Source organism: Dendropsophus ebraccatus, chromosome 10, assembly GCF_027789765.1.
Source record: "Dendropsophus ebraccatus isolate aDenEbr1 chromosome 10, aDenEbr1.pat, whole genome shotgun sequence".
Taxonomy (NCBI): domain Eukaryota; kingdom Metazoa; phylum Chordata; class Amphibia; order Anura; family Hylidae; genus Dendropsophus; species Dendropsophus ebraccatus.
The window spans coordinates 69006143-69032639 of NC_091463.1; the positions used below are offsets into that span (position 1 = coordinate 69006143).

Sequence of the window (26497 nt, forward strand, 5' to 3'; positions counted from 1 at the left end):
CTGACTCTCTGATGTGCGGCTGCCGGGGTGTCCCGTCCCTTCCGGCGCACGGGGAGCTCTCTGATGCGCGCGCTGCCGAGGATAGGATGGGACACCCCCGGCAGCCGCACATCAGCCGGAGGCTGCAGAAGGAGAGAGGCTCGACGGGGGAATGGACGGCAGGTGAGTTGTGTTGTTTTTTGGGGGGTTTTGCGTTATCTGCTGGCAAGAGGGGGACCATCTAGAAGGAGGGGGGGGGAAGGGGGACCATCTATAAGGGGGGGGGGGAAGAGGGGGGGCCATCTATAGGGGGGGGAAGAGGGGGGGACCATCTATAAGGGGGGGGGGGAGAAGAGGGGGGACCATCTATAAGGGGGGGGGAAGAGGGGGACCATCTATAGGGGGGGAAAGAGGGGGAACCATCTATAGGGGGAACCATCTATAGGGGGGGGAAAGAGGGGGAACATCTATAAGGGGGGGGGGGGGGGAGAGGGGGACCATATCCTATAGGATTAGCACCCTCCTCTCCTGACATCCTGTGCTGCTGTGACTTCCCCTATAAGATCTGCACCCTCCTTTCCTGACATCCTCTGTGCTGCTGGGACCCTGCGACCTCACCTATAAGATCAGCACCCTCCTCTCCCGACATCCTCTGTGCAGCAAGGGACCAAACATTATTTTTATTGGGGCCAGCAGGGAGGGGAGGCAGGCAGTGTTTATTGGGGACAGCGTGGGGGGGGGGGGGCAGTAGTGGATTATAATGTGGGCGGATTGACCGGGGGGGGGGCCAGGTTGCACATCCGGGACACGGGGGAGCGCAGGCACAGCCTGGTGTCCAGGGCTCAGACCCGTTCCCTAGATAGAGCTGTACACAGGCTGTGTGTCACTACTGTCCTTACACACACAGTAATGGTGCTCAGCAGCAGGGCTCAGCTCACACCTTCATCACAGGTTTTGTTCAAAATGCTAAAAGCCAACAGACCCCAGAAGAGTCAACGAGACACCGGTATATAACAGATATATATATATATATATATAAGAGATAACAGATAAATATATAAGAGATGTCAGCGCTGTTTTTTTTCTCAATTGATGATGCAGAACAACAGAATGAACAGCGCAGGTGTGAACCCGGCCCGAGCAATAGGTTGCAAAGTTACAGACATATGGGGGGTTTCTTCTCGGCTTGTTAATCCATAAGGGAAGCCCCGCAATGCGTATTAAAGGGGTACTCTGCCAACATCAAAAGGTATCCCCAATCCACAGGATAAGGGATAACAAGCTGATAAGTGGGGGTCCAGCTCAGCGCCAAACACATGAGGATGATGGTACAGAATCATCAAATCCTAAATGTGTGAACACTGCATTACTGGGCTACCTGCGGCTGGCACCTCTACCCACGGGGGGCACCTGCGGCTGGCACCTCTACCCACGGCGGCACCTGCGGCTGGCACCTCTACCCACGGCGGCACCTGCGGCTGGCACCTCTACCCACGGCGGCACCTGCGGCTGGCACCTCTACCCACGGCGGCACCTGCGGCTGGCACCTCTACCCACGGCGGCACCTGCGGCTGGCACCTCTACCCACGGCGGCACCTGCGGCTGGCACATCTACCCACGGCGACACCTGCGGCTGGCACCTCTACCCACGGCGGCACCTGCGGCTGGCACCTCTACCCACGGGGGCACCTGCGGCTGGCACCTCTACCCACGGCGGCACCTGCGGCTGGCACCTCTACCCACGGCGGCACCTGCGGCTGGCACCTCTACCCACGGCGGCACCTGCGGCTGGCACCTCTACCCACGGCGGCACCTGCGGCTGGCACCTCTACCCACGGCGGCACCTGCGGCTGGCACCTCTACCCACGGCGGCACCTGCGGCTGGCACCTCTACCCACGGGGGCACCTGCGGCAGGTATGTATATACACAGGGGCACCTGCGGCTGGCACCTCTACACACAGGGGCACCTGCGGCTGGCACCTCTACACACAGGGGCACCTGCGGCTGGCACCTCTACACACAGGGGCACCTGCGGCTGGCACCTCTACACACAGGGGCACCTGCGGCTGGCACCTCTACACACAGGGGCACCTGCGGCTGCCATGTATATACACAGTGGCACCTGCAGCTGGCATGTATATACACAGGGCACCTGCAGCTGGCATGTATATACACAGGGCACCTGCAGCTGGTATGTATATATACAGGGCACCTGCAGCTGGCATGTATATACACAGGGGCACCTGCGGCTGCCATGTATACACACAGGGGCACCTGCCATGTATATACACAGGGACACCTGGGGCTGCCATGTATATACACAGGGACACCTGCGGCTGCCATGTATATACACAGGGTCACCTGCGGCTGCCATGTATATACAAGGGGACACCTGCGGCTGCCATGTATATACACGGGGGCACCTGCGGCTGCCATGTATATACACGGGGGCACCTGCCATGTATACACACAGGGGCACCTGCCATGTATATACACAGGGACACCTGCGGCTGCCATGTATACACACAGGGGCACCTGCCATGTATATACACAGTGGCACCTGCGGCTGCCATGTATATACACAGGGGCACCTGCGGCTGCCATGTATATACACAGGGGCACCTGCGGCTGCCATGTATACACACAGGGGCACCTGCCATGTATATACGCAGGGACACCTGCGGCTGCCATGTATACACACAGGGGCACCTGCCATGTATATACACAGTGGCACCTGCGGCTGCCATGTATATACACAGGGGCACCTGCGGCTGCCATGTATATACACAGGGGCACCTGCGGCTGCCATGTATACACACAGGGGCACCTGCGGCTGCCATGTATACACACAGGGGCACCTGCCATGTATATACACAGTGGCACCTGCGGCTGCCATGTATATACACAGGGTCACCTGCGGCTGCCATGTATATACAAGGGGACACCTGCGGCTGCCATGTATATACACGGGGGCACCTGCGGCTGCCATGTATATACACGGGGGCACCTGCCATGTATATACACAGTGGCACCTGCGGCTGCCATGTATATACACAGGGGCACCTGCCATGTATATACACAGGGACACCTGCGGCTGCCATGTATACACACAGGGGCACCTGCCATGTATATACACAGTGGCACCTGCGGCTGCCATGTATATACACAGGGGCACCTGCGGCTGCCATGTATATACACAGGGGCACCTGCGGCTGCCATGTATACACACAGGGGCACCTGCCATGTATATACACAGGGACACCTGCGGCTGCCATGTATACACACAGGGGCACCTGCCATGTATATACACAGTGGCACCTGCGGCTGCCATGTATATACACAGGGGCACCTGCGGCTGCCATGTATATACACAGGGGCACCTGCGGCTGCCATGTATACACACGGGGGCACCTGCGGCTGCCATGTATACACACGGGGGCACCTGCGGCTGCCATGTATACACACGGGGGCACCTGCGGCTGCCATGTATATACAAGGGGGCACCTGCGGCTGCCATGTATATACACAGGGGGCACCTGCAGCTGCCATGTATATACACAGGGGCACCTGCGGCTGCCATGTATATACACAGGGGCACCTGCGGCTGCCATGTATATACACAGGGGCACCTGCGGCTGCCATGTATATACACAGGGGCACCTGCGGCTGCCATGTATATACACAGGGGCACCTGCGGCTGCCATGTATATACACAGGGGCACCTGCGGCTGCCATGTATATACACAGGGGCACCTGCGGCTGCCATGTATACACACAGGGGCACCTGCGGCTGCCATGTATACACACAGGGGCACCTGCGGCTGCCATGTATACACACAGGGGCACCTGCAGCTGCCATGTATATACAAGGGGACACCTGCGGCTGGTATGTATACACACAGGGGCACCTGCGGCTGACATGTATATACACAGGGGCACCTGCGGCTGGTATGTATACACACAAGGGGCACCTGCGGCTGCCATGTACAGTGCCCATCTGTGACATACATGCATATATGGCCATTGAAGTCTCGGCATCATACAGTACATGTTTTCTTGTCTGGTGTGGGTAATGCAGAAAGGGTCGTGTAACTACAATCGCATGGAAACCGCATCCTAACTGGCATCAGGTGACAGCCGTCTCCAGGATTGTAGGGCACCGTTCACACAGGGAGCAGATGACACTAAGTTTGTGGAGTTACACAATGAGGAGTGCCGCCAGCCCCGCCCCGGTACTGACCGTAGATCATGGCCAGACCGGTCTCGTGGAGGAAACGGAACCTGCGATGCTTGAAGAGCCAGATGGTGAGGATGGTGAGGGTGAGCAGCAGGATGAAGATCAGCAGGTTGGTGCTGTCCAGGCGGTGTATGGCCTCCACCTGCTTCTCTGTCACGATCTCCTCCAGGGCGCTGTCCTCTGCCCAGCACAGGCTTATCGCGATAATCACCAGGAAGGGCACTGCCAGCCCGGGACCCGTGCCCGGGGAGCCCGGCATTACCCGACCGCACGGCGCCATGACAGGGGCCGGTCTGCCAGGGAAGGTCCTCCCAGGGAATGAGACAGGGAGCAGCGACGACTCCGCCCCCTAGTGGAGAGGAGGCTCAAAGCCCCACCCCGGGGAGAAGAGGGAGGAGCTAGCCTGTAGCGTCACTGAGATATGTGCTCCGGCCAACTGACGCCCAGTAACAGCCCGGCAGCTGCAGCTACACTGACAGTCACGTGATGAGGGGGATCTCCGTCTCCTGCAGCAATTATATGGCTACAACCAGGCTACTTGTTCTATACAGCTCTCATCTCCAACCAGTGGCGGATTAAATGTACCCTGGGCCCCGGGCTGTCCACCCAACCTGGGCCCCCCACCCCAGTCAATCCGCCCACATTATGATCCACTACTCCCCCCTCCACCCCCCCCCCCCCCACACACACACACGCTGTCCCAAATAAACACTGCCTGCCTCCCCGCTGACCCCAATAAACATAATGTTTGGTCCCTTGCTGCTACCCCCCAGTAAGCATTGTCCACCCCACCTCCACTGCCCCCCCCCCCCAAGGTCACAGCAGCACAGAGGATGTCAGGAGAGGAGGGGGCTGATCTTATAGAGGAGGTCACAGCAGCACAGAGGATGTCAGGAGAGGAGGGGCTTATCTTATAGGAGAGGTCAAAGCAGCACAGAGGATGTCAGGAGAGGAGGGTGCTAATCCTATAGGAGATGGTCCCCCTTTTCCCCCCTTATAGATGGTCCACCTCTTTCCCCCTCTATAGATGGTCCACCTCTGTCCCCCTCTATAGATGCCCCCCCTCTTTTCCCCTCTATAGATGGTCCCCCTCTTTTCCCCTCTATAGATGGTCCCCCTTTTTTCCCCTCTATAGATGGTCCCCCTCTTTCCCCCCCTTATAGATGGTCCCCCTCTTTCCCCCTCTATAGATGGTCCCTCTTTCCCCCTCTATAGATGGTCCCCCTTTCCCTCTTTATAGATGGCCCCCTCTATAGATGGTCCCCCTCTTTCCCCCTTTATAGATGGTCCCTCTTTCCCCCTCTATAGATGGTCCCCCCTTTCCCTCTTTATAGATGGCCCCCTCTATAGATGGTCCCCCTCTTTTCCCCCTTATAGATGGTCCCCCTCTTTCCCCCCTTATAGATGGTCCTCCTTTCCCCCCTTATAGATGGTCCCTCTCTTTTCCCCTCTATAGATGGTCCCCCTTTTCCCCTCTATAGATGGTCCCCCTCTTTTCCCCCCTTATAGATGGTCCCCCTCTTTCCCCCCTTATAGATGGTCCCCTTCTTTTCCCCCCTTATAGATGGTCCCTCTCTTTTCCCCTCTATAGATGGTCCCCCTTTTCCCCTCTATAGATGGCCACCCTCTTTTCCCCTCTATAGATGGTCCCCCTCTTTTCCCCCCTTATAGATGGTCCTCCTCTTCCCCCCCTTATAGATGGTCCCCCTTTCCCCCTCTTTTGATGGTCCCCCTCTTTTCCCCTCTATAGATGGTCCCCCCCTTTCCCCCCTTATAGATGGTCCCCCTCTTTCCCCCTCTATAGATGGTCCCTCTTTCCCCCTCTATAGATGGTCCCCCTTTCCCTCTTTATAGATGGCCCCCTCTATAGATGGTCCCCCTCTTTCCCCCTCTATAGATGGTCCCTCTTTCCCCCTCTATAGATGGTCCCCCTTTCCCTCTTTATAGATGGCCCCCTCTATAGATGGTCCCCCTCTTTTCCCCCCTTATAGATGGTCCCCCTCTTTCCCCCCTTATAGATGGTCCTCCTTTCCCCCCTTATAGATGGTCCCTCTCTTTTCCCCTCTATAGATGGTCCCCCTTTTCCCCTCTATAGATGGTCCCCCTCTTTTCCCCCCTTATAGATGGTCCCCCTCTTTCCCCCCTTATAGATGGTCCCCTTCTTTTCCCCCCTTATAGATGGTCCCTCTCTTTTCCCCTCTATAGATGGTCCCCCTTTTCCCCTCTATAGATGGCCACCCTCTTTTACCCTCTATAGATGGTCCCCCTCTTTTCCCCCCTTATAGATGGTCCTCCTCTTTCCCCCCTTATAGATGGTCCCCCTTTCCCCCTCTTTTGATGGTCCCCCTCTTTTCCCCTCTATAGATGGTCCCCCTCTCTCCCCCTCTATAGATGGTCCCCCTCTTTCCCCCTCTATAGATGGTCCCCCTCTTTCCCCCTCTATAGATGGTCCCCCTCTTTTCCCCTCTATAGATGGCCCCCCTCTTTCCCCCTCTATAGATGGTCCCTCTTTCCCCCTCTATAGATGGTCCCCCTCTTCCCCCCTTATAGATGGTCCCCCTCTTTTCCCCCCTTATAGATGGTCCCCCTCTTTTCCCCCCTTATAGATGGTCCCCCTCTTTCCCCCTCTATAGATGGTCCCCCTCTTTTCCCCTCTATAGATGGTCCCCCTCTTTTCCCCCCTTATAGATGGTCCCCCTCTTTCCCCCTCTATAGATGGTCCCTCTTTCCCCCTCTATAGATGGTCCCTCTTTCCCTCTCTATAGATGGTCCCCCTCGTCCCCCCTTATAGATGGTCCCCCTCTTTTCCCCCCTTATAGATGGTCCCCCTCTTTCCCCCTCTATAGATGGTCCCCCCTCTTTCCCCCTTATAGATGGTCCCCCTCTTACTCCCCCTTATAGATGGTCCCCCTCTTTCCCCCTCTATAGATGGTCCCCTCTTTCCCCCTCTATAGATGGTCCCCCTCTATAGATGTTCCCCCTTTTCCCCCCTTATAGATGGTCCCCCTCTTTTTTTCCCTTATAGATGGTCCCCCTCTTTAGATGGTCCCCCTCTTTCCCCCTCTATAGATGGTCCCCCTCTTTTCCCCTCTATAGATGGTCCCCCTCTTTCCCCCTCTATAGATGGTCCCCCTCTTTTCCCCTCTATAGATGGTCCCCCTCTTTTCCCCCTCTATAGATGGTCCCCCTCTTTTCCCCTCTATAGATGGTCCCCCTCTTTCCCCCTCTATAGATGGTCCCCCTCTTTTCCCCTCTATAGATGGTCCCCCTTTCCCTCTTTATAGATGGCCCCCTCTATAGATGGTCCCCTTCTTTCCCCCTCTATAGATTGTCCACCTCTTTCCCTCTTTATAGATGGCCCCCCTCTTTCCCCCTCTATAGATGGTCCCCCTCTTTTCCCCCCTTATAGATGGTCCCCCTCTTTTCCCCCCTTATAGATGGTCCCCCTCTTTCCCCCTCTATAGATGGTCCCCCTCTTTTCCCCCCTTATAGATGGTCCCCCTCTTTTCCCCTCTATAGATGGTCCCCCTCTTTTCCCTCTATAGATGGTCCCCCTCTTTTCCCCCCTTATAGATGGTCCCCCTCTTTCCCCCCTTATAGATGGCCCCCCCTCTTTTCCCCCCTTATAGATGGTCCCCCTCTTTTCCCCTCTATAGATGGTCCCCCTCTTTTCCCCTCTATAGATGGTCCCCCTCTTTTCCCCTCTATAGATGGTCCCCCTCTTTCCCCCCTTATAGATGGCCCCCCTCTTTCCCCCTCTATAGATGGTCCCCCTCTTTTCCCCTCTATAGATGGTCCCCCTCTATTGATGGTCCCCCTCTTTCCCCCTCTATTGATGGTCCCCCTCTTTCCCCCTCTATAGATGGTCCCCCTCTTTCCCCCCTCTATAGATGGTCCCCCTCTTTCCCCCCCTTATAGATGGTCCCCCTCTTTCCCCCCTTATAGATGGTCCCCCTCTTTTCCCCCCTTATAGATGGTCCCCCTCTTTTCCCCTCTATAGATGGTCCCCCTCTTTTCCCCTCTATAGATGGTCCCCCTCTTTCCCCCTCTATAGATGGTCCCCCTCTTTCCCCCTCTATAGATGGTCCCCCTCTTTCCCCCTCTATAGATGGCCCCCCTCTTTTCCCCTCTATAGATGGTCCCCCTCTATAGTTGGCCCCCCTCTTTCCCCCCTCTATAGATGGTCCCCCTCTTTCCCCCTCTATAGATGGCCCCCCTCTTTTCCCCTCTATAGATGGTCCCCCCTCTATAGATGGCCCCCCTCTTTCCCCCTCTATAGATGGTCCCCCTCTTTCCCCCCCTTATAGATGGTCCCCCTCTTTCCCCCCTTATAGATGGTCCCCCTCTTTTCCCCCCTTATAGATGGTCCCCTCTTTCCCCCTCTATAGATGGTCCCCCTCTTTCCCCCTTTATAGATGGTCCCCCTCTTTCCCCCTCTATAGATGGCCCCCCTCTTTTCCCCTCTATAGATGGTCCCCCTCTATAGATGGCCCCCCTCTTTCCCCCTCTATAGATGGTCCCCCTCTTTCCCCCTCTATAGATGGTACCCCTCTTTTCCCCTCTATAGATGGTCCCCCTCTTTTCCCCTCTATAGATGGTCCCCCTCTTTCCCCCTCTAGAGATGGTCCCCCTCTTTCCCCCTGTAGAGATGGTCCCCCTCTTTCCCCCTCTATAGATGGTCCCCCTCTTTCCCCCTCTATAGATGGTCCCCTCTTTTCCCCTCTATAGATGGTCCCCCTCTTTCCCCCTCTATAGATGGTCCCACTCTTTCCCCCTCTATAGATGGTCCCCCTCTTTTCCCCTCTATAGATGGTCCCCCTCTTTCCCCCTCTAGAGATGGTCCCCCTCTTTCCCCCTCTATAGATGGTCCCCCTCTTTCCCCCTCTATAGATGGTCCCCCTCTTTCCCCCTCTATAGATGGTCCCCCTCTTTCCCCCTCTATAGATGGTCCCCCTCTTTCCCCCTCTATAGATGGTACCACTCTTTCCCCCTCTATAGATGGTCCCCCTCTTTCCCCCCTTATAGATGGTCCCCCTCTTTCCCCCCTTATAGATGGTCCCCCTCTTTTCCCCCCTTATAGATGGTCCCCCTCTTTCCCCCTCTATAGATGGTCCCCCTCTTTCCCCCCCTTATAGATGGTCCCCCTCTTTCCTCCTCTATAGATGGTCCCCCTCTTTTCCCCTCTATAGATGGTCCCCCTCTTTCCCCCTCTAGAGATAGTCCCCCTCTTTCCCCCTCTATAGATGGTCCCCCTCTTTCCTCCTCTATAGATGGTCCCCCTCTTTTCCCCTCTATAGATGGTCCCCCTCTTTTTCCCTCTATAGATGGTCCCCCTCTTTCCCCCTCTATAGATGGTCCCCCTCTTCCCTTATAGATGGTCCCCCTTTTTCCCCCTCTATAGATGTCCCCCTCTTTTCCCTCCTTATAGATGGCCCCCCTCTTTTCCCCTCTATAGATGGTCCCCCTCTTTTCCCCTCTATAGATGGTCCCCCTCTTTTCCCCCCTTATAGATGGTCCCCCTCTTTTCCCCACTTATAGATGGTCCCCCTCTATAGATAGTCCCCTTCTTTCCCCTCTATAGATGGTCCCCCTCTTTTCCCCTCTATAGATGGTCCCCCTCTTTTCCCCCCTTATAGATGGTCCCCCTCTTTTCCCCTCTATAGATGGTCCCCCTCTTTCCCCCTCTATAGATGGTCCCCCTCTTTCCCCCTCTATAGATGGTCCCCCTCTTTATAGATGCCCCCCCCTTGCACAGCATTCAGTAAATAATAAAAAAACACAACTCACCTGCCATCCGTTCCCCCGTCGATCCTCTCGGCTCCTGGTCTGTCCCCGGCTGCCTCCGGCTGATGCGCGGCTGCCGGGGATGTCTCGTCCTCTCCCCGGCAGCGCGCACATCACACAGCTCCTAGTGCCGCCTGGGCCCTGACTTCCGGTATTGGGAGCGCACGTTAGAGACGCTCAGTACCGGAAGTCAGGGCCCAGGCGGCACTAGGAGCTGTGTGATGCGCGCGCTGCTGGGGAGAGGAGGAGACACCCCCAGCAGCCGCACATCAGCCGGGGACTCTTGTGACCGCAAGCGAAATAATGCTTGCGGTCACAAGAGTGCAGTGGGGGGCCGGGCCGCAGCAGCGTGGGCAAATTATAATGTGGGCAGCGCGGCATGGGCCCCCCCGGAGCCTCGGGCCCCGGGCGGCCGCCCAAACCGCCCACATTATAATCCGCCACTGTCTCCAATCTGTGGCAGATTTATCTGACAGATTTTGGAAGCCAAAACCAGGAATGGATTTGAAAAGAGGAGAAATCTCAGTCTTTCCTTTATGACCTGATCCCTGTTTAAAGTCTGTTCCTGGTTTTGGCTTCAAAGATCTGTCAGATAAATCTGCCTGTGTAAACGCACCATTAGGGCCCTATTCCACGGAACGACTGTCGTTCATAAACTCGCTCCAACAACCGCACGTTAACGATAATTGCTTCGTGGAATTGGTGTAAACGACAGGCGAAATCGTTATATTGTCGTTCAAAATGTCGAAAAATCGTTGGTCTTCGAAAGATAATTCGATAATCGGTTTGTAAAATTAAAAATCTTTCAGTTGTTTGTAAAAAGGTTTAAAAAAAGTAGATGTGTCATATGGTCATGACCACCCCAGCGAGTCTATGAACGATAAACGTTCCCTGGAATAGGGCTTTTAGGGTCCTATTACACTGGACGATTATCGTGCGAAAAATCGTTATATTGTTCGAATTTAAAGGATAATCGTTCTGTGTAATTGCAGGCAACGATCGAAAAATCGTTCGGATGTCGTTGCACGTTAATTTAGATCTGAACCTAAAATTATCTTCAATCGTTCGCTGTAATTCCACATTCGTTCGCCTAATGGTGTGTTTACACAGAAAGATTATCTGACAGATTATCTGCCAAAGATTTGAAGCCAAAGCCAGGAGTGGATTTGAAAAGAGGAGAAATCTCAGGCTTTCCTTTATGACCTGATCTCTGTTTATAGTCTGTTCCTGGTTTTGGCTTCAAATCTTTGTCAGATAATCTGTCAGATAATCTTTCTGTGTAAACGCACCATAAATTCCGCATTTGTTCACTAATCGTTTAGTGTAATGGTGCGTTTACACAGACAGATTTATCTGACAGATTTTTTAAGCCACAGCCAGAAATAGATTTGAAAAGATAAGAGATTCCAGTCTTTCCTTTATTACCCGTTCCCTGATTATAGTCTGTTCCTGGCTTTGGCTTCAAAGATCTGTCAGATAAATCTCTCTGTGTAAACACACCATTAGGGTCCATTTACACAAATATTATCTAATAATTTATCTGCCAAAGATTTGAAGCCAAAGCCAGGAACAGACTATAAACATAGATCATGTCTCTTTTCAAATCCATTCTTGGTTTTGGCTTCAAATCTTTGGCAGATAATCTATCAGATAATCTTTCTGTGTAAATGGACCCTGATATGGTGAACGATTTCAGGTTAACGATAAACAATCTCATTTGTGATGGTTTATTGTTAGTCATTAACAATCGCTCCGTGTAAAAGGACCCTTACAGGATCTGCGGCAAATTTGACGACTGGGGTGGGCACTGATCCAGAGAAGGCAGAAAAGGGGGGAGGGGCTGAGGGTTATTTAATACCTGTGGTCTTCTACCTAATATAGGTGAGAATTTGCTACCAGCTGGGGACTTCCTGAGCACCTACTTTTTTAAATCCTTGAGAAAGTCCTTAGTGCGGCCCTGATAAGCAGCACTGCATATACTGTATGCATCACCACATGCTTGGCTGGGTGGGGATGGGTGCAGTACTGTACCTTGCCTCCATGTGCTGCTGATTTTATATAGAGGTTATATGTGACTATCTCCATCAGTCCAATATGCCCAGATGATGTAGGATAAAAAGAGTCAAAAATACAGGACATTACCTCGTGTGTTATTGTAGATGCCAGCGTCTCCTGTCGGTATGTCGGGACCCAACCTGAATGGACTGGGGGCGGGGCTACTGCCCCCGAGCACCGATCCTGCCCACCCCTGGCCGACACCCTCTATTGATGATCATTAGAAGGGGCAGGCCAGCAATCCGCCTCCGCCGGCCTACACCTTCTAATGATCATCAATGAGAGGGGGGCAGATCACCACTTGGGAGGCGGGGCCGAATCCGTGCTCAGGGATGGTAGCCCCACCCCCAGTGCTCCTAAGGGCTTATCAGCCAGAGGATTTCACAGCTAACAGCGCAGAGGATCAAGGTACAACACATGCCTTCCTCCTCAGCCCTGCGTCCACTAGGAAGCTGTCAGCAGGTTAAATTCAGGGAATTCAACTCGGCACCACTCACTTCCTGGTTCGGCGAAGGGGGAGCAAGGATGGGAGGCAGCGGTGCTTTGTCTCCCACTGAGCCAAGTTCTTGCAATGTGTGTAAGTTTAGTGGGAGACAGTGGAAGGGAGTGAAACTATACTTACTGCAACTAAGGATCCTGGCCACCTGAGTGCATCACAGCTCGGCCACTGATCTCAGAGCAGAGAGCAGTGATCAGGAACCTAGCCAACAAGCTGACAACACTACAGGGAGAGAAAGGGGCCAAAGTTTAAAAGAATGTGCAACATTGCTTTCTTTTCCATTCTCTATCACAGTCATGTCAAACTCTGGCCCGTGGTGCCATTATTTTTGGCCCGCCAGGCAATTCAGACTTTGAATTACATCTGGCCCACCATGGTTGATATATAAGAAACTATTGGGGAGGGCTGGCTACTATATAAGAGACTATGGGGAGGGCTGGCTACTACATGAGACTATTGGGGAGGGCTGGCTACTATATAAGAGACTACAGGGGAGGACTGGCTAATATAAGAGACTATGGGGAGGCCTGGCTACTATATAAGAGACTATAGGGGAGGGCTGGCTACTACATGAGACTAATGGGGAGGGCTGGCTACTATATAAGAGACTACAGGGGAGGACTGGCTACTATATAAGAGACTATGGGGAGGCCTGGCTACTATATGGGACACTTGGGGAGGCCTGGCTACTATGTAAGAGACTATGGGGGAGGCCTGGCTACTATATAAGAGACTATTGGAGAGGGCTGGCTACTATATAAGAGACTATGGGAGAGGGCTGGCTACTATATGGGACTACTGGGGAGGACTGGCTACTATATAAGAGACTATGGGAGAGGGCTGGCTACTATATAAGAGATAGGGGAGGGCTGGCTACTATATAAGAGACTATAGAGGAAGGGCTGACTACTATATAAGAGACTATGGGGAGGACTGGCTACTATATAAGAGACTATAGGGCAGGGCTGGATACTATATAGGACACTTGGGGGGCTGGCTATTATTTGGGCACTACTGGGAGGGCTGGCTAATATGTGGGAAAATTTTGGTTGGGTTGGCTACATGGGGCAATATTCAGGGAGTTGGCTATTACATGGGTTGGGGTTTAATCATATCATAGCAATTTATCATGTAATTTATCATAGTGCACAGTGCTGGGAGATGCACATCACTAGCAGTGCCAGGAACACCGCATGCTTCTCTGACAGTGCCAGGACCGCTGCATTCACGCTTCAATAATTATCAAGGTTGGCCCATGACTTTGTCCCATTTTTTTAATTTTGGCCCACTGTGTATTTGAGTTTGACACCCCTGTTCTATCACTTTCCAATAGTTTAGGCAATGGGAATACCCCACCCCACCAAGGGAGTCTGGCAGCTGCGGTAAGGGGTAACCTACTATCTCTAGGTATATTTAGGGCACATGACGATCAGGAGATCTATTACATATGTACAGTGGTCCCTCAACATACAATATTATTTGGTTCCAGGACGACCATTGTATGTTAAAACCATGTTGAGTCCATTATAGAGATGAGCGAACCTCGAGCATGCTCGAGTCGATCGGAACCCGAAATTTCGGCATTTGATTAGCGGTGGCTGCTGAAGTTGGATAAAGCCCTAAGGCTATGTGGAAATCATGGATATAGTCATTGGCTGTATCCACGTTTTCCAGACAACCTTAGAGCTTTATCCAAGTTCAGCAGCCCCAGCTAATCAAATACCAAACGTTTGGATTCGGATCGACTTGAACCCGAACTCGGTTCGCTCATCTCTAGTCCATAACCCTATGGAAAACTGGTAATTGGTTTTGAAGCCGCAAAATATCACCCCAATAGACAGATAAAGCAAGTCCTTACATACAACAGTCAGAAAGGTCTACTGGAAGCTGTAAATTACTTCACATGTCCTGCAGAACCTGACTGTAGCATTGTATGTTGTATGTTGAGTCTGGTCTCAAGTTACGATGGTCCAAATAGGACCATTGCATGTTGAAAATATTGTATCCTGAGGCCTAAGTTGAGGAACCACTGTATAGGCAACCACCTTGTCTGAAGGTATCTATACTTTTAATTCAAACCCTCAAATTTGTATGGGGGTGTCCTATTTCCTGTCTTTATTTCAGATTTTCTGGCAGCAGCCTATTCCCCATGAGAACACATGGATGCTAGCATGTGTGGGTTGGATGGGAAAGACATGATGGGAGTTGTTGTTTGTCAGGGCTGGAGAGCCACAAGTTGGGGAAAGCTGGTTTAAAGTATTAAAAAAAAACTTTAAAGAGCTTGTAGAGGATCAGAAAAACATGCTGCTCTCTCTACCCATAACTACATCAATCTCATCCATAGGTGGTTCCATTGAAGTGAGTGGAGATGAGCTGCAATGCCAGCCACAGCCTGTGGACAATTGTGGCGCTGTTTTAGGGGGAAGGCAGCCATTTTTTCCTGTGCTCAGTTATTTATCTGCTCTTTGGGGATTATAAGTAACCCTGACATAGGCGAGTCATTTTTCCCCCCAATTATCAGTCAGGTGAAGAATCTGCCAGCCACAACATGGCGCCCGCACGTAGGTGGTTGGCCGGCAGAGCGTCACACACGTCACAGTACGCCGTCTCAGCAGTGTGACGTCACTGACAGCGACCGCCGGCTATTTGCGGTAGTATCTGGAAGTGGAGGCGCTCCGGGAACATGGCGTCTTCAATCTGGAAAGGGCTGGTCGGGGTCGGGCTCTTTGCGCTGGCACATGCGGCTTTTTCAGCGGCTCAGCGTAAGTCGTGGGCCCGGAGGATGAGGGTTGTCACGGGTGGGGCGGAGGGGATAAGCAGCTGCGGTAGGACAGGCCCAGGAGGCCGGGGGGAGGGGAGAGGCCAGCTGGAGTCAATGGGGGAAGTGCACGGAGAATAGACGGGAGGAGGAGGATTGTGTTCTATGGAGGGGCAGCTGGTCACCTGCTATATAGGATACAGAGTGTCAGGTGACCTCTGGGCGTCAGGTCATGGCTGCCACCCCCTGCCCTGTGTGTGATGTTATGGGATGTGTCCCCCCCTGCCCTGTGTGTGATGTTATGGGATGTGTCCCCCCCTGCCCTGTGTGTGATGTTATGGGATGCGTCCCCCCCTGCCCTGTGTGTGATGTTATGGGATGCGTCCCCCCCTGCCCTGTGTGTGATGTTATGGGATGTGTCCCCCGTGCCCTGTGTGATATTATGGGATGTGTCCCCCGTGCCCTGTGTGTGATATTATGGGATGTGTCCCCCCCTGCCCTGTGTGTGATATTATGGGATGTGTCCCCCCCTGCCCTGTGTGTGATATTATGGGATGTGTCCCCCCCCTGCCCTGTGTGTGATGTTATGGGATGTGTCCCCCCCCTGCCCTGTGTGTGATATTATGGGATGTGTGTCCCCCTGCCCTGTGTGATATTATGGGATGTGTCCCCCCCTGCCCTGTGTGTGATGTTATGGGATGTGTCCCCCCCTGCCCTGTGTGTGATGTTATGGGATGTGTGTCCCCCTGCCCTGTGTGTGATGTTATGGGATGTGTGTCCCCCTGCCCTGTGTGTGATGTTATGGGATGTGTGTCCCCCTGCCCTGTGTGTGATGTTATGGGATGTGTGTCCCCCTGCCCTGTGTGTGACATCATGGGATGTGTCCCCCTGCCCTGTGTGTGACATCATGGGATGCCCCCCCCCCCCCCGCCCTGTGTGTGACATCATGGGATGCCCCCCCCCCCTGCCCTGTGTGTGATATTATGGGATGTGCCCCCCCCCTGCCCTGTGTGTGACATCATGGGATGTGTCCCCCCCTGCCCTGTGTGTGACATCATGGGATGTGTCCCCCCCTGCCCTGTGTGTGACATCATGGGATGTGTCCCCCCCTGCCCTGTGTGTGACATCATGGGATGCGTCCCCCCCCTGCCCTGTGTGTGACATCATGGGATGCGTCCCCTGCCCTGTGTGTGACATCATGGGATGCGTCCCCCCCCCCCCCTGCCCTGTGTGTGACATCATGGGATGCGTCCTTCCCCCCCCCTGCCCTGTGTGTGACATCATGGGATGCGTCCTCCCCCCCCCCTGCCCTGTGTGTGACATCATGGGATGCGTCCCCCCCCCTGCCCTGTGTGTGACATCATGGGATGCGTCCCCCCCCCTGCCCTGTGTGTGACATCATGGGATGCGTCCCCCCCCCTGCCCTGTGTGTGACATCATGGGATGCGTCCCCCCCCCTGCCCTGTGTGTGACATCATGGGATGCGTTCCCCCCTGCCCTGTGTGTGACATCATGGGATGCGTTCCCCCCTGCCCTGTGTGTGACATCATGGGGTGTTCGTGCAGAACTGTAGATAAAGCTTGTGCCGATTTCTAATATCACTCTTCTAAAGACATCTGCTTGCTGTCAGTGAATGGGAACCTTGCTGATGTAAGTGCAGAGCTGGGTGAAGGGTTATGACCACAGGGACCCCCAGAATAGAGGTCAGATGTGTCCTAAATGAATGCAGTATGACCATGTCACCAGTGCTGGGTGTTGTACGGAAGCCCCATAGCAAAGCAATGGACCCAACACGTGCATTACTGCTCCATTCATTGGGGGAGACACATGGGCTCCATTCTCAGGGTAGTCTGCACTCATACACCCATATAACCAGCTGGGCTCCCGTGTCAGTTCACTATAATCAGGACAGGGGTGTAAACACTGGATGTTTCCATTCACTGACATCAAGCAGTGATCCACTTGAGTGAATAGATAACCCTATAATTGGGAGCAGTGGTTATGTGGCATCAGGGCGGCCCTCTTACCTATTGCAGACTGCCACAGAGGTGCCTCGCTATAGGAGGAGCCGTCTCATCTGGACTTTGGGCGTGGGTTGGGCGTCAGTCGCAGGTCACGTGACTTGAATCACACAATGCACAGCACTGTAGTGTACGTTGCATTGCATATTTTTTATCTTGCTTAAAGGAGATTTCCGCACATTAATAGCCTGTTCTCATTCGTATGGGCAAAAAGCTCCAGTACTGTGCAGCGTCCAAGTATCTGGAGCAATAAATAGTTTCCTATTCCTTTTGATTCCACTGTTAGTGTTGGCCCAAAAACTGCATGTGTGATGCCAGCCTAATCCATACTTCCATAGAGAATTGGAGAAATGTCCTAAGATTCACCCTGTGCCCTGTTCACACGTGTAACGGGGAGCTACTGTAATCTCTAGGGCTAATCCCGTAGGCATATACAATACTCAGCTTATTTTAAAAATTCAGAATGTGCTACTTATGTGTCTGTAGATGGAATACGCCAGTAAGGATCTGCATAATGGATGTATATAGATAGGACTAGTGTCAGCTGATCACTGGGCCTATACGTTTCATAATCGACCTGTGTAATGGGGTCCCCAAATTTGCACTGGAACAGCTTATGCATGGGTCCCATACGAGGTTGTGAAATACTATGCATGTAACAATAGAAACGGGGCATTGCACTTGTGAGACGTCAATAGGCAGAATGCACACAGCACTGAATCATCCCCAATGTAAAGACGCAGCTCTCCTTAGTATGCAGAAAATAATCGGGTCATAGTGTATTCACCCATCAGTCACAGCAACATTTCTGGCCCTATTTGGGATGTTCTTAGATAATCCCAGTTTCGGCTATTGGTGAAGAATAGGTATGGTTTCATGTAACCATGCAGGTGTATAGTTATGTATACCACAGAGGATATGTTTGCCTGCGTGGATGGCAGGGCTGACATGATGGGAGTTGTGGCTTTCCAGCTGGGACAAAACTAAAGATTGGGAAGAGCTAGTTTAAAGTAATAAAAAAAAAACAACTTTAAAAGACTTGTAGAGAATTAGAAAAACATGGCTGCTCTCTACCCCAAACTGAATTAATCCCGTCCATAGGTTGTGGCTTTTAGATTGATGCAGCTCAGCTTCATTGAAGTGGGTGGAGAGGAGCTGTAATGCCAGCCACAAGCTGTGGACAAGTGTGGCGCTGTTTGCAGTGTGCTATGTTGTCTAATCCTAGACAGAGTTGTGCTCATTTATTTTGAGCTCTTTGGGAATGATAGACATTCCTCTATACGTAATCCCGACACATGTCACTCAATAAAATTCCTTTCCTCCCAACCAGTAGTCGGATAAAGAACCTGCCAGCCACAATATGCCACCTGCATGTTAGTGGTAAGCCAGCAGTGTGTCAGACGTCGCTGTACGCCATCTCAGCAGTGTGATATCACTGATAACAGCTGCCGGCTATTTGCGGTACTATCTGGAAGTGGTGGAGGTTTTCCAGGAACTTGGCGTCTTCAATTCATTCTACAAATCTTGTTACCTTCTGGTTATGGGATACAAAGTAACATTGCATAAAGTTATATCACATTCATATTATACTAGTGCAAACCTATATCTAATGTAAGTGTTACATGGGTGTATTATACAGCCAGACACTTACCCGTTAACCACGTTGAAAAGAATCCATGCCGGTACAACTGCGGACTCATTGTATACACAGCTAGTGCTAGAGATGACACATGTACTGTAAGTGGCCCTAGTGCACATGACCCCTCGGTGTCATTATGCGCAGGTGTAACTAAACACAACCTGGCGTCTTCTCAAATATATGCAAATTATCCAAAAATAAATAAAATAACTTCTGCAACCAGTGTATAGAGTTTTACTGCAGCAGCGATGCATATACTCGACTTTAGCTCTATTCAAGGGGAGAGGGCAGAGGACCCCCAATGTTATATAAAGTGGTCCTAAAGGTTGGATCCCCACAAGCTGCACCTTGTCCTATGCAATCCATTCTCACATGGTCTATGGGGCCAATGGAGCTAGCCTAGCACTGTATGTGCTGTGGAATCTGTTGGCGGTATACAAATAAATATTATCATCTTTGTGCAGCCCATAGAATTGAATAGAGCAGCAGTGCACATGTTTTTCCTCCTCCCAAGTGTTTCAGTTTCCCAGAGAAGTCAGGGGTGAAACTCCGAACACATTGAAAGCAGAACAACATTTGCAGGAATAAATGAATGAGTATCTGATTCATTTAGCCAGTGTTTTTGCAGATTTGCTAAACTCCAGGTTTTCGGTGTAGCTTATGTGTAGGTATCTGTGATGCATGTGTGCAGTTCTCTTTCAGTGGTCACCAGTGGGCAGATCACAGACTGCTCTTCATACACCTGTAATGTTCTTGGGTGGGTACATTGCACAAAAAAGAAATTATGGTACAAAGTGTTCCAGCGCTGCCACTGAATATCATCCAAGGACTCCGATATTGTGGGAAAAAAGGATTAATACTTTATTACAAAGCATATAATTAGCACAAGGTTGGGGAAACTCTCCCTTCCTCAGAACAGATGTGCATCTCTCCCGAAACATGTCAACCGCGTGCTAATTATATACAATTGAGAACATGACAGTTTAATATTTTATGTTTCTATTTTCAGATCGTTCCTACATGAGATTAACTGAAAAAGAAGATGAAACGTTACCAATAGATGTAAGTAGCACCACAAGCACCCAGGTCCAGTTGCCATGTCTTAGGCCACTTACTGTATCTGGAAAAAGACCGCTCTCTTCCTGACTGCACACTATATACACTGAATTTTTACCCTCCTATCAGTACACTACTTGATTAGAGTCCCCATTGTGGTGCTGTGACCTGCCATCTCTCTGGACAGGTCTTTAGACTGGGTCATTGTGTGTGCAGGATAGCCTTTGACTCTGCCCCGGGCACCAAGAGGAAGAGGTGCTTGGTCTGGTTATGGTGTCATGGATAAATGGTGTGGTTGTCTCCACAGAATAATTCCTGTTCATTCATCCCGCCATGAAGCTGATGTAGTCCTAATAATGTGTAATTTTATTCCTTTGCAGATAGTCCTACAGACTTTACTGGCGTTTGTAGTCGCGTGCTACGGCATAGTACATATTGCTGGAGAATTTAAAGACATGGATGCCACTTCAGAACTGAGGAATAAGTATGCACGTTTACTTCAGTCAGGTTTGGGTGGAACAGAAGCTCTAAGGGGTCCATGTTGGGCCTGATCGGGAATAGGGAAAGATCTATCAATGCTGGCGGGGGAAGAAGTTGGGGTCTACCCTGATGTGTTAGGTAGCATAAGAGTGTCTCCTCTAAGACTGCCATTATCCATCACTATTCCGTTCTACATTATTTTTCTTGGAGGACACTTGGAGGAGGCTGAGTGACATTGCACAGTAACATGCTACTCCATAGGCCGCCATGATAGGACCTTCCTCTAGCCAAATCATAAAAATGTCATATAAGTAACTAATCCCTTTAATCTCCCTTGGTTTTAGCAAGTATAGAGATGCCTTTGTATCTTCACAGAGAATAATAAAGCTCTTCTAGTTTTCTTTAAGGGTTTGCCACCTGTGCTTATGTTTACCAGTAGGTTTCAATAGAGTGATTAGAACTAAGGGCCTGTTTACACTGCAGAAAACAGGCAGAAATTCCAAGCAGAATCCCCGCCGTGGACTCCACTTGGAATTCTGCCTGCCACACTGTCTCAATGTTATGTATAAGGCGTCTCCGCTCAAAGAAATGACATGTCTGCAGCGGGGATTGCGCCCAGTTTCTTCAGTGTGAACGGGCCCTAAGAGTGCTATCTGCCATCTTTTGCTGTAGTAACAATACTAACATGGGGTTACTAGGAATGTGCTTGGTTGCTATTAGAATAGGTTGCGGCCTTTGACGGCAGTATATATGCTGGGGTAGTGCTGTATAGAAGTTATTTATTTTTTTAATTATTTTTTTCCCCCTTCCCTAAGGACATTTGATACTTTAAGGAACCACCCGTCATTCTATATTTTCAATCACCGGGGACGAGTAATGTTCCAATCCCCAGAAACAGAAGAATCCCATCAAAATCAACCAGGCTTCATATCCAACGCATCACTGAAGTTACGAAAACTAGAAGCAATGCAACGCTGAAAACAAACAGATTTTTACAGATGACTATAGAACAGAACATTGTGGTAACATCAGAATCCGGGGGGTGGAAACTTTTTTTTGTTCGTTTTTTTTTCTTTTTCTGGAGCAGTATTTATATTGATCTTCCAGACTTTATAACATGGGAAATAAAGGACTTTGTACACTTCTAAAGGAGGACTGTGTGGTGGACGAGCAATGCACTGTAACTTATTGCTGCAATTATACTGTAAAATTGTCTTATCTCAGAAACAATACCCAACGCTGCAGCTCAATTAAATTGGCTTGAATAAGAGGGAAACTGTGAGTTGTGTTCAGAATATGTACATGGTTTATCTAGGAAGCTGTAGTGCAAATGTCCCTGCATCCAGAGAGCCTCAGTACTTGTTGCTGCTGTGTGATAGTCATTCACCCGCATGTAATCATTAACCGCCTGCTCCCGTCAGCGAGCGGGGGTGTGGGGGGTCATTCACTGACGCCAACAGCAGAGGCCTGCAGGCTGTGGAACTACAACTCTCAGCATGTGGATGTCGGCATACTGGGAGTTATAGTTTCACACTAGCCGGAGATCCATAGTTGTAGGTGACTTAGGTTTATTTAGGATTTTTCCTCATATCATTGCGCGGAATGAGATCTTTCCGGTTAAGTTGTTTAATGGTTTTCCTTCTAATGATTTGTGATTAGACATTATTGCATTACGCCTGGATATACTCCAGTATGCCGGCGTTATTTGTGCTTTTCCTTAAAACATGAACTCGGAACCAGACGGATCTAAATAAAGGAACAGTCACTGACCCAGATCTTGTTGTCTAAAGCGTTTTTTATGTATATGGAAAACTGAGAGGGCACAAAAAGTAAAGTATGGTGGCGATGTATCTCACTAGATGAATGAGATGTGGTGGTGGGGAGATGCCAATAGGTATTCTTGGGCACCAAAGAGAGGTTGGACTTAAGTTTCTCCTCTGATGTTGTGGGGTTGTCTGTATTGAAGAGACCATGTAATATTGCTCTTGGTGTTGAGGCTGTGGTTGCTGTTTGAAAGAGGCGGTGCTTAGGGTGCATTTAAAGAGATTTATCTGACAGATTTTTGAAGCCAAAGCTAGAAACAGACTATAAACAGAGAACAGGTCATAAAGGAAAGACTGAGGTTTCTCCTCTTTTCAAATCCATTCCTGGCTTTGGGTTCAAAAATCTGTCAGATAAATCTGTGTAAACACACAAGTTGCTGGGCTTTTGAAAGATCTATTAGTCGAGGACAATTGGAAGTCTTCAGAACTGCTCTAGTGACTCAACTCGGGCAGCATGATGACGAGTTCCCTTTAAAAAGAGAGAGAACACATTTAAAGGGGTTGTCTGAAGTTAATCAAGTTTTAATATACTGCTGCTGTTTATAGAATACAAAAAAAGAGCCTGTGCTTACCTCTCTGCACTCCCCCATTGTCTCCGGAGTTACAGCCCGCTCAGCCAATCACTGGCTGCGGCACTGTTACGTGTCAGTCAATGATTGGCTGAGCAGGCTGTCACTGCTGAGATGAGTCTGTCTCGGAAATGGAGGTGGCTGTGATCAGCGGGTGATACCAGAGACCCATAGGAGGACACGGCAGGGATTGCGGAGAGGTAAGCATAAGCTCTTTTTTTGTTGACTATACAACAGCAGCACCGTATTTTCCGGTGTATAAGACGACTCGCAACTATAAAATATAAAGTGTGGGATATATTCGCTGTATAAGATTACCTCTCTTCCAACAAACACCAAACAAATACTAGATTTGCATTTCCAGGGAAATACATAGTGCTTGAAAAGAGTGCCCTTTTAACAGTGACTTCCCTTTAAGAGAAACTTTAACCCTTGATACCCTCTCTTTAAAAGCGACTTGGGTACCGTCCCTTTGAGAGACTTGCTACACGGCTGCCTCAGCTCTGCTACATAGTGCGTGTGTCGGCTCTGCTACACGGCTGGCGCAGCTCTGCTACACGGCTGGCTCAGCTTTGCTACTTTCCTGAGTGAACTCTGCTACTTATAAGGGGAAAGATCATTGCTCGGTTACCATGACAATCTTACTCATGTCCGTGAGACAAAATAGTTAAAGGGAACCTGTCACTGGGGGACGCAAGCGCAGAGTCCGCCCAACCCCCTGGTGCAGCCCCCGGATACTTACCCTTTCCGACAAGTCTCGTTCCTGGAGCCGGTCCCAGGACGAAGATATCAGCGCCTGAAGACATGTGACTGTTGTGATACATTGACTGAAGAGACCTTAGAATTTCTATTGGCTGCTATATTTCAGCTATTTGCATATGTTCTGTGAGTGGCAGAGTTTACAGTGTGGCCATTATTTTCTATGGGAAATTAGGGGTCTTTAAATGTAAATTTCTGAGATGACAAATCCGTTCAGAACCAAAAGTAGTGCACCTGTCAGCGCCAAGGGCTTCGAAACGCAGTTTGAACAGTGTTTTTGTGCAAAGTGGTTCGGGCTGTATTAATCGCAGAAGAATGGCTGGAAGAAAAATACTGACTACAATATAGGGCATTTTCAAGCGCTATAATAAAAAAAAAAAAAAAAAATCTGAGAGGAAGAGGAGATACAGTAATATTGGTAGGATAAAGGGTAAAAGGTGTGTTTCTGGGCATAGCGCCACTCTGCCATATCTCTTTTTCCATAGCTTGGGCGCCTGCAGCATGCTGTTCCCTTCATACGGGCACTGTATACGGCCAGGATGCGTCCATCTTTTTTAGCTCAGCCTACCCTATGTAGCGACCACAGATCCAGTCTGGTTCTGACGTTTTTCATCACCTGGTGTATAAGACGACCCCTGACTTTTGAGAAGATTTTCCTGGGTTAAAAAGTAGTCTTATACACAGGAAAATACAGTATATGAAGTGTCAATGTTAGACAACCCCCTAAGGTCTTTCACTTTAAATTTGTTATGGAGCGTAGCACTTTAAAGGGGTTATAGAACAGTAGAGAGGCTACCGACACCTTTATCAGAGCTCTCTATCTCGTGTCAGTTCACCATCATGAGACTTGTGTGTTACTAGTGATGGAGTTCATTGTTCATGATCTTACTGCCGAGCCTGGATCTAAGAATACTATCATTGTGACAGTGACCTCATTCTCCTGATGGAGCTATTATTTCCTCCTATTATACCCCTGCTCTAAGTGGTCAAAAGTGCATTAAAATTAAAGGGCTTATCCAGTGCTTCAAAAACATGGCCACTTTCTTTCAAAGACTCTTGTCTCCAGGTCAGGTGCGGTTTGCAATTAAGCTCCATTCACTTCAATGGAACTGAGCAGCAAAACCTCGCCCAAACTAGAGACAATGTCAATTCAAAATATTTGCCACCATTTCTTGGCTAGGTCCCACCTCTGTCCCTCCTCCCCACACTCTTCATTAGGAATGCCCCTGGAACATTTTCTCCTGTGTGAACATTGCACAGGTGCCCTGACGATCCAGCCCATGTTCAGTATTCACACAGGTGAGGAGTAGAAGACAATCTGCCTGGAGCATTCCTAATAATGAGGGCGGGGAGGAGGGACAGAGGGTGTGCCAGACTTATGCATACACAATCTAAGCCCTGGCCGTTGGGCACAGGGCTGCAAGTTTAAAAGTTGTTTTTAGGACAATAACTGCATTACCTGCCGAATGGACTCCAGGACAGATCTTGGATTAAATGCAGCTATCCGAAGGTACAAGTGGTTTTGGGGGGTCAGATTGTGGGTACAGAGTTGCTTTAACACAGCCCAGATTTCCTTGTTTTTTTGCCAAACAATATTTTGCCAGAACTGACACTCAACATCTTTGTAAAAGTTTCAAGTTAAAAGGGGAAATTCCAGCTATTTTTTTCCTTTGAAATCAACTAGTGTCAGAAAGTGCCAGAGATTTACAATTTACTTTTCTTTTTAATATATCAGCTGCTGCACGTACCACAGGAAGTGGTATATTCTTTTTAGTCTGACACAGTGCTCTCTGTCAGTATTTTTTTCTGGGGTACCCATTTAAAGGGAATCCGTAAGCAGCAATTTACATACCAAACTGCAGACGCCGTTAACAGGCGGAACTCTGCAGTGGAGTTTTCCAATGCGGAATCCCGCCTGTCTCAGTGTGCCATAGCCAGTCTATAGGAGAGCGCATGCTCCTCCGCAGCCGCCGCTCTCTGCTCAAAGAAGTGACATGTCAAAAAATGCATTTTTATCATGAAAAGCAGTTTGAAGCTCTCCCCCCTGTCTTCATGGTTCTCTTATGGAGAGGGGACGGGTGGATGGAGATGAGGCACCAAAACAGGACAGAGTAAATTTACAGCTACATCAACGGGCTATCCACTCTAAAGTCAGCACTGACCTCTCTGAATACACTTTCACACAGGTCCCGCTGTGTAATCCTTTGTTATCTGCTAATGACTAATCTCCCCCCTCCCCTCCCCATAGAACAGACAGGGCTCGACTGATGTATATGAGTCGAGATTTCCTGATAATGAGCAGTGAATGAGAGAGTGGAGGGACAGACCTTGGGAAAGTCTTTTTAAATGCAGATCATGACATATTTGCCTAATAACCCCAATTACAAAGCTTCTTAAAATCTTTGATTTCTGCAAAAAAAAAAATACAACAGTGACACTTTAAGCCCCATCCAGATCTGAGGGCTGAAACATGCCAACTGCAATTTAGACAGTTTATGAGTAGCATTACTGTTAGCAAAGCCAAGCCAAAATACCTTCTATAGTCCCTACTGTCAAACACAATGGTACAAAGGTCCTGATGGGCAACAGATTGTTTATCTTGTCCTGCAGCAATTATGAAGTTATACAAAGTAAATATATAATACCTGCTATATAAATAGAGATAAGCACATTCCCCTATGTTCTGCAACAAGCGCCAGGAGCTGAGAACGAAAGGACAAAACTAGCCGTCTGCCTTGCTGAAAGCCCACAGTTCTTATATGCTTTGTTTAAAGTTAAAAATCTACAATTTATTTTTCACCCACATTGCTAACAATGGTTTAGTCCCACAAAACAAA

The 26497-nt window shown here is 50.0% G+C and overlaps 2 protein-coding genes across 2 annotated transcripts in view; one reads left to right on the forward strand and one right to left on the reverse strand.

The window, feature by feature from the left end:
* The window catches only part of SLC9A6 (solute carrier family 9 member A6), a 31010-nt gene extending 26373 nt beyond the window's left edge, over window positions 1-4637 (reverse strand). Inside the window, exon 1 of the mRNA XM_069943146.1 lies at window positions 4221-4637. Coding sequence (XP_069799247.1) covers window positions 4221-4497 — 277 coding nt within the window. The 5' untranslated portion in view covers window positions 4498-4637. The remainder of the gene's footprint in view (window positions 1-4220) is intronic.
* A 10533-nt stretch (window positions 4638-15170) lies between these two features.
* Window positions 15171-22284, forward strand: MMGT1 (membrane magnesium transporter 1). The gene is made up of 4 exons (XM_069943150.1): window positions 15171-15317; window positions 19983-20035; window positions 20410-20513; window positions 21325-22284. The coding sequence occupies exons 1-4, from the start codon at window positions 15239-15241 to the stop codon at window positions 21485-21487; spliced, it is 399 nt and encodes a 132-aa protein (XP_069799251.1). The 5' UTR covers window positions 15171-15238; the 3' UTR covers window positions 21488-22284.
* The last annotated feature ends 4213 nt before the right edge of the window (window positions 22285-26497 follow it).

Coding starts and splice junctions, on each gene's coding strand:
- MMGT1 (XM_069943150.1), top strand. CDS start 15,239: ATGGCGTCTTCAATCTGGAAAGGGCTGGTCGGGGTCGGGCTCTTTGCG. Junction 15,318..19,982: donor GGCTTTTTCAGCGGCTCAGC/GTAAGTCGTGGG, acceptor TTCTATTTTCAG/ATCGTTCCTACATGAGATTA. Junction 20,514..21,324: donor ACTTCAGAACTGAGGAATAA/GTATGCACGTTT, acceptor CCCTTCCCTAAG/GACATTTGATACTTTAAGGA.